Here is a 17817-nt window from a genome sequence, read left to right as displayed (position 1 = left end):
GGAATTATAGGAAAAAGCCACGAGTAAACGAAAAACATTGATTTTTTTCCAATTTCTTATCTCCTCGTTGTTTCCTTTCTTCTCTCTCTCTCTGTTTACTTGCTGTTTCTCTTTGGTTTACCTCCGTTGGTATTACTCGATCTTTCGTTTCATCTGAATTCTTCTCGTCGTGCTTCCAACTAACAAATTGATAACCAATAAATCAATCTCCAAAAGGAAACAGACATAGTCGCGCGCGCCACTGAAATTGATTTACGTAATCGGAAGTGATTAAAAGGTTACTTTAGCGGATGAATAAGATTTCTCCTTTCCTCTCCTTCTCTTTCTCACTCGTATATTCTATTTCCGTTATTTCCACAGCTCGTCTACTCTTACCTCTCATTAGTTTGCAGTTTCGCCAAGATAAAGAATTCTCGATGTTGCAATATTCTGGACGATCCATCGCGTCCTCGCTATGGTAGAGGGTGAGTCCTCTCGTTATACAGAAGCGGAGCACTGGGTGATTCCCGATGAAAAGATACGAAGAAAATATGGAATACAATTCTTCCATGGACACTTCGCTTTGACAAATTTTCAAATTGGATTTTTCACAGAAAACGAAGCGTCATATGACAAAATTATATTCTAGACTTTCTTCCTATTTTTTGACAAGGAATCACCTCACGCTCGATTATAAGTAACTGTCGGACGTATCCTTTATAGGAATGCAAACCGTACACGCAATTGATGATATACATGTAGTTAATTTATTCGCTCTTTTATAACGCACGAGGTTCGTAACGATCATTTATTTAAAGTAAGCACCACCATTTCAGAGATATTACTAAAATGGACTACATATTGGGTGATTTGCATGCCGACCGACAATGGTAGACGGCGCCCTACGAAAGGGACGAATTATGTATAGACGCCGCAATAAACGGTAATAAGGTGATTCTTGAATTCCTGTAAATATGTATGTTGGATGGAAAAAGTGAAGGAGGGAAAAAGAAAGAAAAAGGAACAAGAAACAAACGCGAAAAGACGAATCGATACGAAAGCATTTCCGTTTTTTATCTTTGGATCCTCGCGATGCGAAAGGAATTGATCAAAACAGAGCGAATCGCAGTAGCCGCTTCATCCGTTTGGAGATTCGAGGGTCGAATCGCGCGGTCGTTCTTTCTTTCACAAAGATTTCGCTTTCGAAATGCAGTCTAACATGTGACAATATATACAGTTTACTCATATTTGTCTATCCTTTAAAGCAGAATAACTTTTTTTTTTTAGATTCGACCAAACGATTTGCATCAATTTATTAGATATGCGTAAAAAACTGATTATTCGAGCCAGTAATAAAAATTTACAAAATACGTTTTGTAGATTTATCTGAGTTACCTATATACGTTAAATATACTGTATATGTATACTGTATATCTGTATATCTGTATATCTGTATATCTGCTGAAAATCGGTCGACGTTGCTATGAGTTGCAAACTGTTAAAAATGGTAAAAATGGTCAGTTTCTCACGAACTTCGGCTTATAGATCTAAAGATTCTTACATCTTCCGATGCTTGTCGCTTTTTACTGTATCATCGATGTTTCGCAATGATTTCGATGAGATTTTCAGCATGTATACAGATAACTGATATAGTTATATAAATCTGCGAAACATATTTCTTAAATATTCATGACAGGCTCAGACAAGAAAGCTGTAAAAATCGACATTTATTATTTTGCCCGCCATCCCAATTGCAATTATCTCCAAATGTTTCTTCGCCTAGTAAAGTAATAGTTTAGTTTCTCGAAAAAGCTCGTCATTCGGTCCAATTTTGAAAAAGTTATTCCGTTTCAAAGGATGGACAAAAAGGATAAGTGTAAGTAACGGTATATTTATGGACATATATTACCGCGATCAAAAGGGAAAGGCTCTCGTAGGTTGACCTAGTCGAGAAAAACGATCAGAGAATAATAGTTGCGCTTTGATGCTTGTTCCTTTCCTCCTCTTTCGACTGTCATTTCAAACTTAATCTTAAGATTAATCGAATCGATCAAGCGCAGAAGGAAAAAGGAGCGCGTTTACCATAGATTGCGAATATGACTGTACGAATGAGATTCTCGGTAAGCATATTTTTCGATAAATCGGCACCGATTTAGCAACTGTCACTACTGCTTCACATTCAGATTTCCTCTTTTCCACGAAAGACTAATCACAGAATCGGATAATTAATATCTTCGTACGCACGCGACTTGAAACCAAGAACCGATCCGAACGATTGTTATCATAGCGAGACTTTCATAGGGTAGTAAACAGTAGTGGCAATAAAATGGTAAGCTTAATGGACGAAACTCGCTCCAGTTGTGTATTCCTCTACGTCCAAGGAGTTGTTATCGATGAATCAAACGTGACTAACGACCAACCAGATGGTATTTTCTTCCCTGATTTTCCTGTTTTCTTTCAAAAACACTCTAATCGATTCATCGAACCTTTTACATTTATTTAACTTTTTATATAGCGTAACACGGTTACATGTACAAAACGCTTATCGCAATATTCTCCGAAGGCTATGAAACTCTTGCGAGTTTGGTACACGAGGCGATTCAACTTGCGACTTTTGCTTGTTCTGCTTGCTCTGAAAACAAAGGGGAGAAAAAAAAACCAAAGGAAAGAAGGGAAAAAGATGAAACAGGAAGAAAGAAAGAGAACGAAGAAGAATGGTTGATTCGGCGATAGTAGTGCGCGCGGTTGAGTTCGCGTTACGCTCGTTGGTGGTTACCGGAACGATATACGAGAATCGAGGGTAGGAAGCTCGGACGGGGTAGTACACGGATCCGTTTGATTGGTCGAGGAAAGTCTTTAGGGGTACCATGGGGTGGGGATGGGGATGAAAATGGGGGATGAAACAAGCGCCGTAAAGCCGCGGACTTATATAAACCGTGAAGAGCAGAGTCGTATTCGCAGAGCGGGATTCTCCGTCGTCGAAGAAACAATCTAGCTGAACAATCTATCTAAGAACAACTCTACCGGTGTTCGTTCGTTTATCGTATCCCGATAAGGTAAGTGCAACTACCTAGTGCAACATTAGCTTCTTCCTTTGTTCCTTCTTTTCTTCCCTTTTTTCTTCGATTGTTCGTTTTCGTTAACACGAGATTAAATACGCGTGTCCGTTTTGTCAACTGACTCTGCATACTTCCCTTTGGCCTTTCTTACACTTGTACGCGGCGTAAACGAATCTCAAAGTATACGGAAATTTTTAAAGTTTTCAACGAAAGAGAAGAACGAACGAGTGTCCGAGTTACGAGAGAAAATAAACGTACGAATAACGAATTTTAACAGGAACCACAGTTCCGATGATCATTCACTCTATGAATATTTTCTATCCATATAAATCTTGTAATCATTTCATTGTGGAAACGACGCGTTTCTAAATCGAAGAAACTGCCAACTCCGTTGCGTTTAAATAGAATACGGTTTCCTGCTTTTAACAAATCTTTCGCATTTATAATTCCTACTCTCCTTTTTCTGTTTCACCTATTTTCCTTCTTGTATCTCCACTGTCTCCGACCACTATCCAACCACTGTTTCTCTTCTTTTCTGACATTTCTCGGGTTTTCCAACTGTTCGATTTTTATGCACGCTTCGAACCGAACTCGAAATTAGAATAAGTACGTGAGCGAATTCGCTAAGACGAAACCTCCACGTTGCAATGATTATCGAAATAAACTCACGGAGAAATATTCAGTTTCACATAATAAATTCTTTCAATGTTCGAATGAAAGTAATTCGCGACACGTCCGATCTATTCGTTTCACGATGCAAAAATTAAACGGTACGCCGACAGGTAATTTGACTTGTTGCTGCGTTCTTTTCGTCACATCGAGCCATTGCATTCGCGATAAACGTCTCTCCTTCTTCATAAAGAAATTAATAGACTGAAAAAAAAAAAAAAACAATCGAGTTTATGGCAAATACGGGTATCGCGATATTTTCTCCAGTTCACAGCTGTTCGATTTGTCATTTACTTTCAAATAGCAATCTATACGATATTTCCACTTCTCGAATCTTAATTGGATAAGGAAGACGATACGCGCAGCTGTTCTTCGTGGTTGAATTTTCATGGCTGATCGAACGCGATTCACCCTGTTGCGAGTATACCGCGCTGCTTAGTCGTCGGAGAACGGAAAACAGAAAGGGGAAAGCGGAAAGCGGAAAATGAAAAGCGGAAATCGGAATACGGGGTATAACAGACAGAATTGCGAAATACGGGGCATGAAAGGTGGCAAAAAATAGAAAAAACGAAAGAGACGAAAGTAATTGCTACGATTCTTTTAATTTCTTGTTATCTGCACACCCCTTTATCTCGCTTCTTTTTTGATTTTCATTTTTCTCGAAATCCAATATTTTCTTTCGATTCTTCCCGGTTTAAACAAGTTCCAATACGGTGGATGGAATAGTTCTTTTAGAATCCCACAGAGAATTGTGATATTTAAACATTTGAAAATGTTTGTGTATTCGAGTATCGAGTTGTTCTTAACGAATGTAAGTACACGCGTGAAAACGTATCGTCAACATCAATTATCGGAAGCGCTGAATCCAATTATCCTGTGTTACGGCCATTCGGCACGCTGAAAGCAACTCGTGATTGCCTTCCAATAAAATACTAATTGAACGAACATCGATACTAAGAGAAATTGGAAAGCGTCGCTGTAATCTGAAGCGTGCCATAAACTTTCGGGTATTCGTTTCAATGAAAACACAATTTCCTTGGACCTTACAAGCTTCGAATAATCCCAATCACTGCTTACAAAAACATTTTAAGGACAAAAGACACACATATGTGTACATGTATGTGCATATATGTGTATGTAACGTTTCGCAAATGAACCTTTTTACTGTTACGATAGTATGCTGCTGTATGGAACTGTCTGTTGAGAATCGTAAGAATACGATGCAGAGACCTGCTCGAAAAGTTTGCCACGATCGCTCTTTCCTTCCTAGAATTTCTTCTTAGATTGTGGCTTGAATAGTTTGTTAGTCGCTATAGTCGCGGAGTGCGCCTACCTTTCTCTCTCCGGTAGTTTGAAAAAAGAAAAATAGTAAAGACTAAGGACTTTGATTTCTCTCCTCTTTCTCTTTCTTCTTTCTTTTCCTTATTTCTCCTTTAGTTTATATTCACCGACACGTATAGACGTTCCAACTGGAGCTCTAACTGGAGTTCCAACTCGGGAAACGTATATTTTGATCAATTTCATCCTGATCGTTTCTTAACATGCACATGTATGCAACGGTGCGTTGAATGAATCGATTAATATTATACAATGAAACCACTTCACTTTCAGATTTGAAAAAATTTCGAGGATGCATCAAAGGATGGTATCGTTCTACATACTGTTGGTGGTTGCGGCTCTTTTCGTATCTTCGAACCTCTCGACGAATGCCGCGCCGTAAGTCTCTCATCTTTGGCAATCAATTTATTCACTTTTTCCTACAAATTTGCTTGGTCGATCGATCTTTCGTAGTATCGCTAGTCGAAATATATTGAGACGAAAACGGATGTATGATACGGCACGGAACTACGCTAGACAAGACGAGACGAGATGAAACAAGAGATACTGCAAAATGCGCGATTCATAGCAGGACAATATAGATAGAAACATGAATAAGCACAGTCGTATTATGTGTCTAAGAAACAGAGAAAAAGAGATACGCATATACAAGGTGAACGAAAGACGCATCTGGCAGTGTCAGAAAGTTTAACCCAGTTTCATTTGACGAGGTGTCGTTTAATGAGAGGAAACGGTTCTTCCGTCTATCTAAAAGTAAAGAGACTGCCATTGTTATGTCTTTTTGTTCCACTGTTACAGAGTATCGCGTATGCGTGTATAACCCAGAATGGAAAAGTTATAAATTCGATAGTTAAACGTCGTTAAATGAAATGAGAGTGCCGCGAACAATTTCAGCGAAAAAAGCTTGGCCGTGTACTCAATGAAAATCATTGTTAGCATTATGCAAAGTAAAGCTCTCAATGTTTCACAACTAGGCGCAAATGCTTTTGTTAAAAGACATTGACACTTTTACATTATAGACAACAAGGTTACTGGGAGGAAGATCCGGAAGCTCTAATGGAAATAATTAGTCGGCTTGGTCACACCATGATACGTAATCCAGAGCTTGAAAAGTGAGTGAAAAGTAACCATCTTTACAAAGTTAATACCAGTGCAATACATACATATTTGGCATTCATTGTCAAAGTTTCGCACTCTAATCACCATCCGTGGCTTCTTTTTACAGTAACAAACGGGGACTGGACTTAGGTTTGAGTCGCGGATTCAGCGGGTCTCAAGCTGCAAAACATTTGATGGGATTAGCAGCGGCGAATTACGCCGGAGGACCTGGCCGACGACGTCGTTCCGAACAACCCTAGATTCAGAAACGTACTGGTTCGCTTGATCAATCTCATTTCGACTTTAAGCTCTAACGTCATAAATGTTTACTTGCACGGGCTCGTTCGTTCGTTCGTTCTTTCGTTCCTTTTCTTGCCTTTGCCCCTGTTGTAAGGTGATTCTGCAACCCGACAAATTTTGGCTGCTTTAGCCCTTATCAATTAGTAAATCAATCTTGAGTCAAATCGATTTCTCTTTTAAATTATCGTTCGTGCGTGCAATCAATCATTTCTATCTCAGATCTCTCGCATATACGCGGTATACTGAAAATTTTTGTTCATGAAACATATTGTTCCTTCTTTTTCCTCGGTTTCTTTCTTCTTTAAAATTTAGAACATCAAGACAGTTAAATGTCGGTTACATTCTAGTCATTGTTCTAGTCATAAAGTTATTCCATTCATATTTACGTACCAGAGTGCGTATTCCTGCGTTTACAAGCATATATACGAACATGTGGAAAGAATAGTAAAATAATACGACAAACCTACCCATCGGCGATACGATATATATAACACAATCAAGCGTTAAAATAGAAACCATTAATAATTATTGGAAACGCACAAGTTTAAATGGTCAACTGTGAATTCTGTAATTTATCTTTCAGTCGCATGCGTTAAATTGTAGCCGATCGTGCATCTATTTTGCATTCATAAACTGATATCGATACCTGTCGTACATGCAGCTTAAATACTTGTACATTATGTCTATTTCGTTTCCAACTAATTACATACATCATATTGTATTTTCGAACGAATGCTATTCGACTATTAGCGTATCAATACGCTGTTTTATGTAAAATTAACGAAAATAAATCCAATACATATACCTTTCGTTTCTACATTACCTTTGCTATTATCTTTTCCTTATCCTTCCTCTTCTCTCTTCTCCCTTCTTTCTTTTATCATAAACAAAAGAATGCAAGGATTCCGTTAAATCAACCGGAAAAACTAGTGCAGAATGTAGACAAATAAAGTATTTACTAGGATCTTGAAACATTGCCATAGTAGTTACCTTTCACCCATTTTATTCAAAATATCCCCCTCCCTGATAGCGCATTTCCCACCATTTCGGTACACTTGTCGAGAACATAAGTATATTACACCATGACTGAGAATATCAAAATATCTTTTTTAATGAATACAAGCTTTAGACTTTTATGGGTCTATAAGCCACATTAACACTATATCAATAATATAACAACAATATCAAGTAAAAATACTGAGCTTAGAACTAAAAATCCGAGTGATTGCACAATTTGTAATACTAGACCTTAACCTAGTGCTCAGTCTTAGTTTTAAATCTAGCTTCATGTTACATCAAGAGTGTTGAATATTAACAATATAACAGCAATATCAAGGTATAAATATAGTTAACTTAGAACTAAAAATTCGAATAATTGCACAATCTGTAATATTTAATCTTAATCTAGTACTTAATCCTAATCTTTAATCTAGCATTCTCTTTTTAGTCTTTTTAATGTACATCTAGCTTCAGACTTATGTATTAGAAAATATCTGTACAATGGTAAGGTTTCAGTTTAAAGCTTAGTACTCTTTGTTGTCTCTGAATTTTAACATAATTATTCTCGTTACATGGTGATATATGAAGCTTCTACAAATTTATCTATATCTTTGATGCTCTGTATCTTGGGTTCTTTAAGAAATATGTGGATTCTGTAGAGCAGAGTCCATCCGTTCTTTCTGTGATTTTGTATAAATTTTTATCTTTCATACCTGTGTAAGAAGCAGGCCCACAAGATACAAATTATTTCTTCGATGTGAGTGCTATAGTCACATCTTGAGTCTTGTAATATGCTAATCTTTGTCAAGGAGGCTGCCAGATTGTAGTGATACACTCTAGCTCTATTTACCCAAGCCAGTATTTTCTATTTACCCTAACCTGTGCCTTTTGATTTGTAGATTGATGTTTTGATATAGTTGTTGCAGAATGTAATTTTATCAACGTACCAATTAGATGACAGTATGGGCTCAAATCATTCCTCCAGAGCATGTCTTGCAAATATGCAAAAACATGTACATATCATAAAATCACACAGAATTTCCTCCATCAGTACCGACTGAACAAAATATAGATTAGAAATGGAGTCACACTATCACCTATTAATGGGCAAAGAATATGATGAGTTGTCACTTATAGATAAATATGAATATCTTATGACTACCATTATCTCATGACTACAACTATTGCAGGAAATAATTCCAGAAAAAAATTCCACAAAGACCAGGAATTCTATCAAATAGTGGGACTCTAATTGCAGCAGAGAGGTCAGGAAGAGAAAAGCATCCTTTAAAAAATAGACACACACTCTTCGTAATAAATTGGATCAACTACAAAAAACAAGCTGTAGTAACTAGAAAATTTCTCTTTATTTCTAAAAAGAAATAAAGAAAGACAAGGCTTCAGGGACTTTACAATAAATCACGATACCGGATTATATAATCGTGGTCTAAAATGTCGAAAACGACTCATATGATGTATCAACGATACGAGCGCGCTCTAGTGTTTATATGTCATGCGATCTTTATGATGGAATACATAGAAATCAGAACGAAGTACTGATACTGCTGATATGTTTACTTGTACCCCTACGCGCATTTAAAGAAACTGTACGTTGTTACAAGAAATTCTCTACTTATGTACGTAATTATGTATTTACTAATTGGAAGACATCGCGTGCGTTTCCGCCGAGCAATTGATTCCTATATTTCATCTTTGTATATCACTCATGTCTTTCAATAACGTTGTTTTCCTTTCTTCGTTCTTCTATACGTGCGCAGTGCACGCACACGTATCTTTTACGTATCATACGATATACGTATCATTTTTTCTTACATATCATAGATATATACAGAGCTAATGATAACAACAAACAGGACAAATGTCAACGAAATAAGATGAGTGTTCGCGTATCGATTTTTATTTTGATACTCACTCTCACTATCAGTTTTATACTGTTAGCTCCACAAAATTCCGTACGACAGGTGATATTTGTAAGTATATGTATTGTTTTCTAATACACACTTTTTATAATACAGTAACCGACATACCTTCCTCTTATGATTATTAATCTGTTAATGATTTGGCAGGTTTTTCGACATGGAGATCGTACTCCTACCGAAAGTTATCCAAACGATCCGTATCGGGATTATAAATGGCAAGGGGGCTGGGGAGCATTAACCAAGGTTTAACAAATTCCAAATCTGTTTTTTATAAATCGATGACCGTTTATTATTATTTATTATCATAAGTGGAATGTTATTGAAAATGCATGCTACCCGATGCATTGATATCACATAAATAAGTTTTCAATGTATACAAACATTATACATAATCATACAATTATTCGATCTCATGCACAGGAAGGTATGGTACGAATGTACAATATTGGTCAGTGGATTCGTAATGAATACGGCTCAATAATTGGCAACAAGTATGAGAGTGATTTGTCTTTGACTCAAAGTACTTACGCGGATCGGTGCATAATGTCTGCTCAAGTTTTACTAGCTGCTTTATATCCACCAAACACAGAGGAAATATTTGTGCCAGGATTAATGTGGCATCCTGTTCCTGTTCATTCCACTCCTAGACATTTGGATAAGGTATACGTATTGTACGCCAGCAAAATACTTTCGATATTAAAACAGATAGAGGAAGAAAGATAAACAACAATTACAATTTTCAGACGATTGTAGTTAAGGCTCCCTGTCCACGATTAGAGAAAGCTTTGAAAGAAGCGTACGCAAATGAATCTAAACATCCAGAATCTCCATCAGCCGAATATTTTCAAGAACTTTCCAATTATACCGCAAAAAATATCTCAACAATCACCGATGTTGAATTTTTGTACAATATTTTGGAAATCGAGGAACGTAATGGCTTAAAATTACCCGAATGGACAAACAAATACTACAATCAGCATATGCGTGAAATTGCAGCCCGTAGCTTAGCCATATTTACAAGCAATACATTACAACAACGACTTCGAGGAGGTACACATATATGAATATCTATATCTTAGAACAATTATGATCAAGAAACCATTCTTATCTTATTGTAGTTATTCGCCTATATAAACAATATTTTTTAGGCCCGTTACTGCAAGAAATTTTGGAGCGTTTACATGCTTTTAATGATGGTCAAGATACAAGACGAACGTATCTTTATTCTGCTCATGACATAACTCTCGTTAATTTATTAAGAACCATGGGATTCACGAATGAATACTTTAAACCTGATTACGGCTCGACGCTTATTTTCGAACTGCACGTTGCATCCAATTCTGCGGACACAGAACTGAAGGTATTATATATTTCCTACTGAAAAGAATCATTTCTAATCCAGTTAATATTTGTTTCGTCTAATCTATTTTCATATTTTCTTCCTTCCTCTTTTTTATATTTTCTTTTTATTCTTTTATAGTTAATGTATCTAAATGATACAGAAAAAATGACATTGTATCATATGAATATACCAAAGTGTGGCACCCCTTGTCGACTAAAAACCTTAACTAAATTATGGAAGGACGTGCTTCCTGAGAACTGGGACGATGAATGTCTACTCTTATGAGTCTCCCTCATTAATACACAAAATATATATCTATCTATCTACAATTGATTATACTCGATAATTTATCTTGCAAGAAAGAAACCAAAATTCTCGCTTCTCATATACGTCCGTGATAGTGATAACGCATATAGCCGTAAAACAAAGTATACTGTATCATGCGAATCAATTCTAATTCGAGCGAAGCTGGTTAAGATTACTAAATTGGCATAAAATCGTTTAACCAGGATGTGTCCGCGTTGCTTATGCAACGAGTGACACTGAATGTTTTGCATGTCTCGTTACGCAATACGAGAACGATTATTTCAAGCACTCTTTCCGTTGAATTCAAATACTCAAATGGAAGATATGCGTGAATGCATCAATTAAATGGCATCGAGATCGTACCGTATCGACCGATATACCTAGTAATCTTAGTATGTAAGTAATTACTTTTTTATTTCATGCACATATGCATATGTATCATTGAACAGTCGAATTTTCCCTACCTACTGGTCACTAATCACAGTTACTTTGCATATGTACGTCTACATGCTATTTTACAAATAAATAAATGGACACGCAATATTTTTATATTAATATTCAATTTGTAAATATGTACATATAATCCCATTGTTCTATTTATATATATGTATGTGACACGATATTATTTTTTATCAAATATCGCTGTTGGTACTATATTAAATCGAAAAATAATTCACAACAATGAAATGTTAACAATTATTTGAACAAAGTGGTTCGGAAAATAAATTATTAATTATTTGACTAGCAATGAAATTACGTTATTTTACATTAGCTTTTTTCTTTTTTATCTACAATTGTTTTCTTTTTTTATTGACAGATAAATAAGTGGATAAGAATCGAATAGATATAAACGCGCGCGCGTATGTGTGTGTATGTATGTATATATGTATGTATGTATGTATGTATGTATGTATGTATGTATGTATGTATGTATGTATGTATGTATGTATATATGTATGTATGTATGTATGTAATGTATCATAGATGGAATATGACCGACCTCGACTAACAGTGACGCGTAACAGTGCGCTCATTTCGAGATAAAGCTAAACACATGCGTGACTCTTAATGTAGACAGAATGCGTATCTTTTACTTAGTACGCAACTTTACAGAAATACATACGTAAATCACTCATTGCCAAGAAAAGGATTCCTTACTTCTATAAAAGAGAAAGGCTCCAAATATCATACACTTTTAAATTCATTGATTGATACCTACTTGAAGTATTTTAATAAATGCCTATATATATTTATACCTATATTTTAATAAATATCTATTTTAAATATAAATTATTCTTTCAATTATACTTGAAATTTTCGATTGATAGTCTCCATATTATTTGCTCATCTTCATTTATATAATATATTCTCAATTTAATTAATTTCGAACGATTCAGGATAATTTGATCTGTTGAAATTGACTACTCTCAACTATATACATATATATATACATACATATATATATATATTCAGTAAATTTAATTATATACAATAATCATTGTAAATATTTGTATAACCTTTTTCCCATTTATCAAATCTATGTATTTATTGACAATAACTCTGTCGAAAAAGAAACATTTACCAAAAGAAAAGAACAAAGGTGCCACATATAAGAAATAGGAAAAGTAGAAAGAGGGAAAGATAGAAATATGTAAGAAAGAAAAAAGGATGAAAGAATAGAAAGGAACGCAGAGAAAAGAGAGGGATAATAAACTAGAGTACTAGAGAATGGAAGGAGGTATATAGTGATTGTGAGATGCGCAGTCGCGGTATCGATATAGAATTGTTCGCGACGTGGTCTGTTGAGTAGTCGCGCGTAATCGCCGGTTGTTTTCTTACAATTAACGTGTTCGAGCGATACACATTTCCTGTTTCGATCGATCATTTCGTGCTTCAGAAATAGAATTAAATTGTCAAGATTTTCGAGATTAAATTTTTTGTAGAACACTTAATACGTTGACAAGCAGTATTCTAGTTATTTCCAACACATACGTATAAATTACATATGGGTTGGTAAACGTCGTGCTGTCGTGCCGTATGATAGTGTCAGTGTTGAGCACGCCTGTCATTACTTGTGTGTTTTATTGAAATCAAAACAGGAGGTTAGATTTATTTCATGTTATTTTCTCAAATTTTCATCATTCTTTCACCTTTCCTTACTTATTTTCACTATAAGTATATATACGATACATATAATATAAATAGGAGAAAAGAAGAAGGATATTCGTAATTGTTATGTTAAAGTTGTGAATCAACATCAAATCTGTATTTAGATTATGATTTTGTTTGGCAAAGAAAAAACGATCGAAGTCATATGAACAATACATTCTTTAGTTATACGTGACTTTTTACAATAAAGATTATAATATATTGTTATATTTGCAGAACCATCTTTTGACTAATATACGAAATGTTTAGCTGGTTAAGCCGAGTAGAAAGCGGAAAACAGGATCTCTTTGAAAATGTTGCTGATGGCCTTAAAAAAATATACAAGTCTAAATTATTGCCACTTGAGCAGCATTACCAATTTCAAGATTTTCATTCGCCTCAACTTGATGATCCGGATTTTGATGCAAAACCCATGATCCTTTTGGTGGGTCAATACTCTACTGGAAAAACTACTTTCATCAAGTATTTGCTAGAACGAGACTTTCCTGGAATAAGAATCGGACCTGAACCAACAACAGATCGCTTCATTGCAGTTATGTACAATGAGAATGAGCGTGTGATCCCTGGAAATGCTTTAGTTGTTGATCCAAACAAGCAGTTTCGTCCTCTTTCCAAATTTGGGAATGCTTTTCTTAATAGATTTCAATGTTCTACTGTTGCGTCTCCTGTTCTGAAAGGCATATCTATAGTCGATACACCTGGTATCCTATCAGGCGAGAAACAAAGGGTATGGATTTCTGCGAACTTCTATTTGCAAATCAAGCTTGTATATTTAATTAAAAAACCAGTTTTTCTCATGTTAGGTTGACAGAGGTTATGATTTTACTGGTGTTATGGAATGGTTTGCTGAACGAGTAGACAGGATCATTCTACTGTTTGACGCACATAAGCTTGACATCTCTGATGAATTCAGAAGATTAATCGAAGCATTACGCGGTCATGATGATAAAATTAGAATTGTACTGAATAAAGCTGATATGATCGATCATCAACAACTCATGAGAGTATATGGAGCATTGATGTGGTCCTTGGGAAAAGTTTTACAAACTCCTGAAGTAGCTAGGGTATATATTGGTTCATTTTGGGATCAGCCTTTAAGATATGATGTAAATAAACGGTGAGTTATCTTTATTTTCCCATGTTTTTACTTTATACGAATACTACATTATCTGCTATGTTATTGCAACATAAGCACTTTTTACTTATTATACAAAGCCATTATATGGTTTACACTTTGTGTTATAAAAACTTGTATAGCTCTGTATCTTTTATCATTTCACATTTTTTTCTTTCCTTTCTTTTTAGGCTATTTGAAGATGAGGAACAAGATTTATTCAAAGATATGCAATCGTTACCTAGAAACGCTGCACTTAGAAAGCTCAACGACTTGATTAAACGTGCACGGTTAGCAAAGGTAAGGAAACAAAAATTACAGCCTATTGATTACCGCACCCTATTACTAATCGATCGATATCGGCTGTAGTGTTTGAACGAACGATAAAATCTAACGATATGTTGACTTATAGGTGCATGCTTATATAATCAGTGCTTTAAGAAAAGATATGCCTAGTGTGTTCGGTAAAGATACCAAAAAGAAAGAACTTATCAAAAATTTGGGCCAAATTTATGATCAAATACAAAGGGAACAACAAATTTCACCTGGTGACTTTCCAGATTTGAAAAAGATGCAAGAGTCCTTAGCTCACCATGATTTTAGTAAATTTAACACTTTGAAGCCTAAACTCTTAGAAGTGGTTGATAATATGCTGGTTAAAGATATTGCCCAACTCATGAGTATGATCCCTCATGAAGAAATTGGTACAACATCAGATTCACTTGTTAAAGGTATCTTTCCATATTTATGTACTTTGTCTTTGTTACAGATATATGACTCACAAAAATATATACTGGACTAGAAGACAAATACATAAACGTTTATAATCTATTTATTAATTTTTTAAGTTAGTATGATCTAATTATTTTTCAGTAAATAAATGGTTTTCTGAAACCATTCCATTCAGTATGACTAAACGTTAACGTTGACTTTTTATATTTATTCATCATATTTTTTCATTTTCCACATACTATTTTAGAAGAAAATAAGATTCTATGAAAATCAAATTTTACGAAGTTGCATGATATTTTGTATGATAGGCGGTGCATTCGAAGGCGTGGAAGATCAAGTGAGTCCATTCGGATATAAACGAGGTGAGGGTATCGATGCTGGCGCAGGTGAACCAGAATGGATTGTCAACAAGGAAAGATATAAATACAATTTAATGTTTGAAAAACTCGGTCCATGTGATGGAAAAATCACAGGAGCAGGTAAATTCTTATTACATGTAATGTATTAACTCTTATGCTTAAACTCAACTAGACTTCCTTCCGATTATATGACGCTTTTGTTTTAAGCAAAATAGTTGAAGCTTGAAGCAATATAAATTATTTTCGTATTATATGATATTCTTACCTTTTTCTTATTTTCTATTATTAATAATATCCATTTGGAATCACATTTTCAGCGGCAAAATCGGAGATGGTAAAATCAAAATTACCAAACAATGTACTTGGCAGAATTTGGAAGTTATCTGATATCGACAAAGATGGATTTTTGGACTCCGAAGAATTTGCTTTAGCAATGCATTTGATTCATGTAAAACTCGAAGGTTACGACCTACCTGCAGAATTACCAGATCATTTGGTACCACCATCGAAGCGAGATACATAATTTAGCTTCAGTATTGTATTCATCTTTTGTGTCAGTTTACTAATATGTTTGATGTACATATGTTTGGTACATATCTGATGCGCACATTATACGACTATATTTATTAATTCGCTAACACAGCATCGCCAAACACATCAATCAATGTTGCTATAATATATTTCTTAAATATTCGAAAGAGTACGCAATATTCACGTATTTTATTTCAATAAATATCTTTATATCACATTCGGGTATGCATGATTTTTGTCTAATTAAAATGTGAAAATGTCAGAGACAAAATAAAAAAATACTGACAGTTTTTATTATAAAAAGGAAAAAGCAACATAACAAATCAGTTTTCTTTAATTTATAATACAAGTTATCTTTCACAAATTGTCTATTCGGTATTCTCAAAGTATACTACGTACCCTTTCGAGCTAAGCTTTCTATGTTTAAAACATTTGGATTTTTAATAATCTTTCAAATCTAAATTATATTTATATTCTTCTTTTACTTCTTTTAATGTCACGTCAAAAATTAACGTTAGGTTACTATGCAATAAAACGTTACAATAATTTGGATATATTCAACAAATTACATATAAACACTCAACGAGTGAACGAACGAACGAATGAATGAATGAATGTGTATTTGTACACGCGTGTGTAATATATTTGTCTCCTGTTCGAATACAGTTGTTGATAACAATATTATTGTTATTGTTATTATTACTATTGTTATTATCATTATCTTTAAAGAAAATGTGCTTAAGTTCATTGCCGCTCTATATATATATATATATATATATTACATATAATAACATATATTATATATAATATATAAATAATCAACTTTAATTTTCTAAATATATATAGAACAGGAAAAATGTATAAGAATACAGATTATGTATTTCCTAATCATATAGCTACGCGTAAAAAAAGTACGCGATAAAGCAAATGCAATATTTATTTAACAAACATGTTAATCTGTAATCAAACACAAACTCGAGTACTATTCTATAGTGTAAACACAAAGTTCCATGAAAAGGAAGCGTGAGATATGTAACAATGAAACATATATACTTAGAAAAATGTATAATATTGAATCATTTTATACACGTTTCGACGTTTCACTTATTCTTCACTTGTGCAATATGTGCTTTCGGTAAAAATTACAGATTTTAATATAAATGTAATATCATTATGTGCAATCGAACAATAATATAAGTATATTATATTTTTAAAAGGAGAAAGTATTTAAATAAATTTTTTAATAGATCATATTTAAGTAATTTGACGGTGTAACATGAGAAACAGTAATATTTCGAGAAATTAAATAATGTTCTTTGTTAGCACTGCCACCGCGTTTAATACATCTTTTTCTGTAGTATTTAAAAGAAATATTTTCATCCGATATCTTTCTTGTACTTTACAACAAAATGATATTAATGGAAAGAAAATTATTTTTTATAATATTCTGCATGACAAAATAAATATGTATAATCGACTAAAAATATCCGAAGCGTTCTTTTCTGAATAATATATGTATATGAGAAAGTAAACATTATGGTGACTAACAACGAGAAATGCATTAAATAAAATAATATTATTTTTCACGAAATATAATTAACACGATGACTACCCATTGCTTATATGTACTTATATATTCCTGGCCAGTTCAATAATTCACCTTATAGTCCGAAAAATTTGAATTAAAAATTTTTTTAATTAACTATATTTTGTAAATAATGTATATTATACAAAAAATAATTGCTTTAAAATAAAATGCATCAGTAGATTTAACTACATATTAATATGTGACAACGATTATTAATAGATATATATTATTAAAGAATCAAAAAGATTAAACCTAAACAAAATGTTTGAATTTTTTATCCACATAAAAAAGTAA

The 17817-nt window shown here is 34.1% G+C and overlaps 2 protein-coding genes across 2 annotated transcripts; both read left to right on the top strand.

Moving 5' to 3' along the window:
- Window positions 1-2914: 2914 nt before the first annotated feature.
- Dh31 (diuretic hormone class 2) lies at window positions 2915-7247 on the top strand. The gene is made up of 4 exons (XM_033337752.2): window positions 2915-3035; window positions 5319-5423; window positions 6065-6157; window positions 6271-7247. The coding sequence occupies exons 2-4, from the start codon at window positions 5338-5340 to the stop codon at window positions 6401-6403; spliced, it is 312 nt and encodes a 103-aa protein (XP_033193643.1). The 5' UTR covers window positions 2915-3035; window positions 5319-5337; the 3' UTR covers window positions 6404-7247.
- A 1905-nt stretch (window positions 7248-9152) lies between these two features.
- Window positions 9153-17531, top strand: Past1 (putative achaete scute target 1). Its single transcript, XM_033331331.2, has 12 exons — window positions 9153-9433; window positions 9530-9625; window positions 9803-10042; window positions 10126-10432; window positions 10531-10742; window positions 10863-11006; window positions 13429-13926; window positions 14003-14316; window positions 14505-14613; window positions 14726-15044; window positions 15354-15524; window positions 15722-17531. Exons 1-12 carry the CDS (start codon window positions 9338-9340, stop codon window positions 15925-15927), a joined length of 2712 nt encoding a protein of 903 aa, XP_033187222.2. The 5' UTR covers window positions 9153-9337; the 3' UTR covers window positions 15928-17531.
- Window positions 17532-17817: the final 286 nt, after the last annotated feature.

This window comes from Bombus vancouverensis, chromosome 14, assembly GCF_051014615.1.
Source record: "Bombus vancouverensis nearcticus chromosome 14, iyBomVanc1_principal, whole genome shotgun sequence".
NCBI classification, from domain to species: Eukaryota; Metazoa; Arthropoda; class Insecta; order Hymenoptera; family Apidae; genus Bombus; species Bombus vancouverensis.
Note: the sequence above shows the minus strand (reverse complement) of the source record. Positions and strands in the feature narration are given on the sequence as shown.

Bases quoted from the DNA above. Each gene is read 5' to 3' on its own strand.
- Dh31 (XM_033337752.2), top strand. From the start codon at position 5,338: ATGCATCAAAGGATGGTATCGTTCTACATACTGTTGGTGGTTGCGGCT. The intron at 5,424-6,064 runs GTAAGTCTCTCA...TTTACATTATAG, and splicing joins CTCTCGACGAATGCCGCGCC to ACAACAAGGTTACTGGGAGG. The intron at 6,158-6,270 runs GTGAGTGAAAAG...TTCTTTTTACAG, and splicing joins CGTAATCCAGAGCTTGAAAA to TAACAAACGGGGACTGGACT.
- Past1 (XM_033331331.2), top strand. From the start codon at position 9,338: ATGAGTGTTCGCGTATCGATTTTTATTTTGATACTCACTCTCACTATC. The intron at 10,743-10,862 runs GTATTATATATT...ATTCTTTTATAG, and splicing joins CTGCGGACACAGAACTGAAG to TTAATGTATCTAAATGATAC. The intron at 15,525-15,721 runs GTAAATTCTTAT...TCACATTTTCAG, and splicing joins TGGAAAAATCACAGGAGCAG to CGGCAAAATCGGAGATGGTA.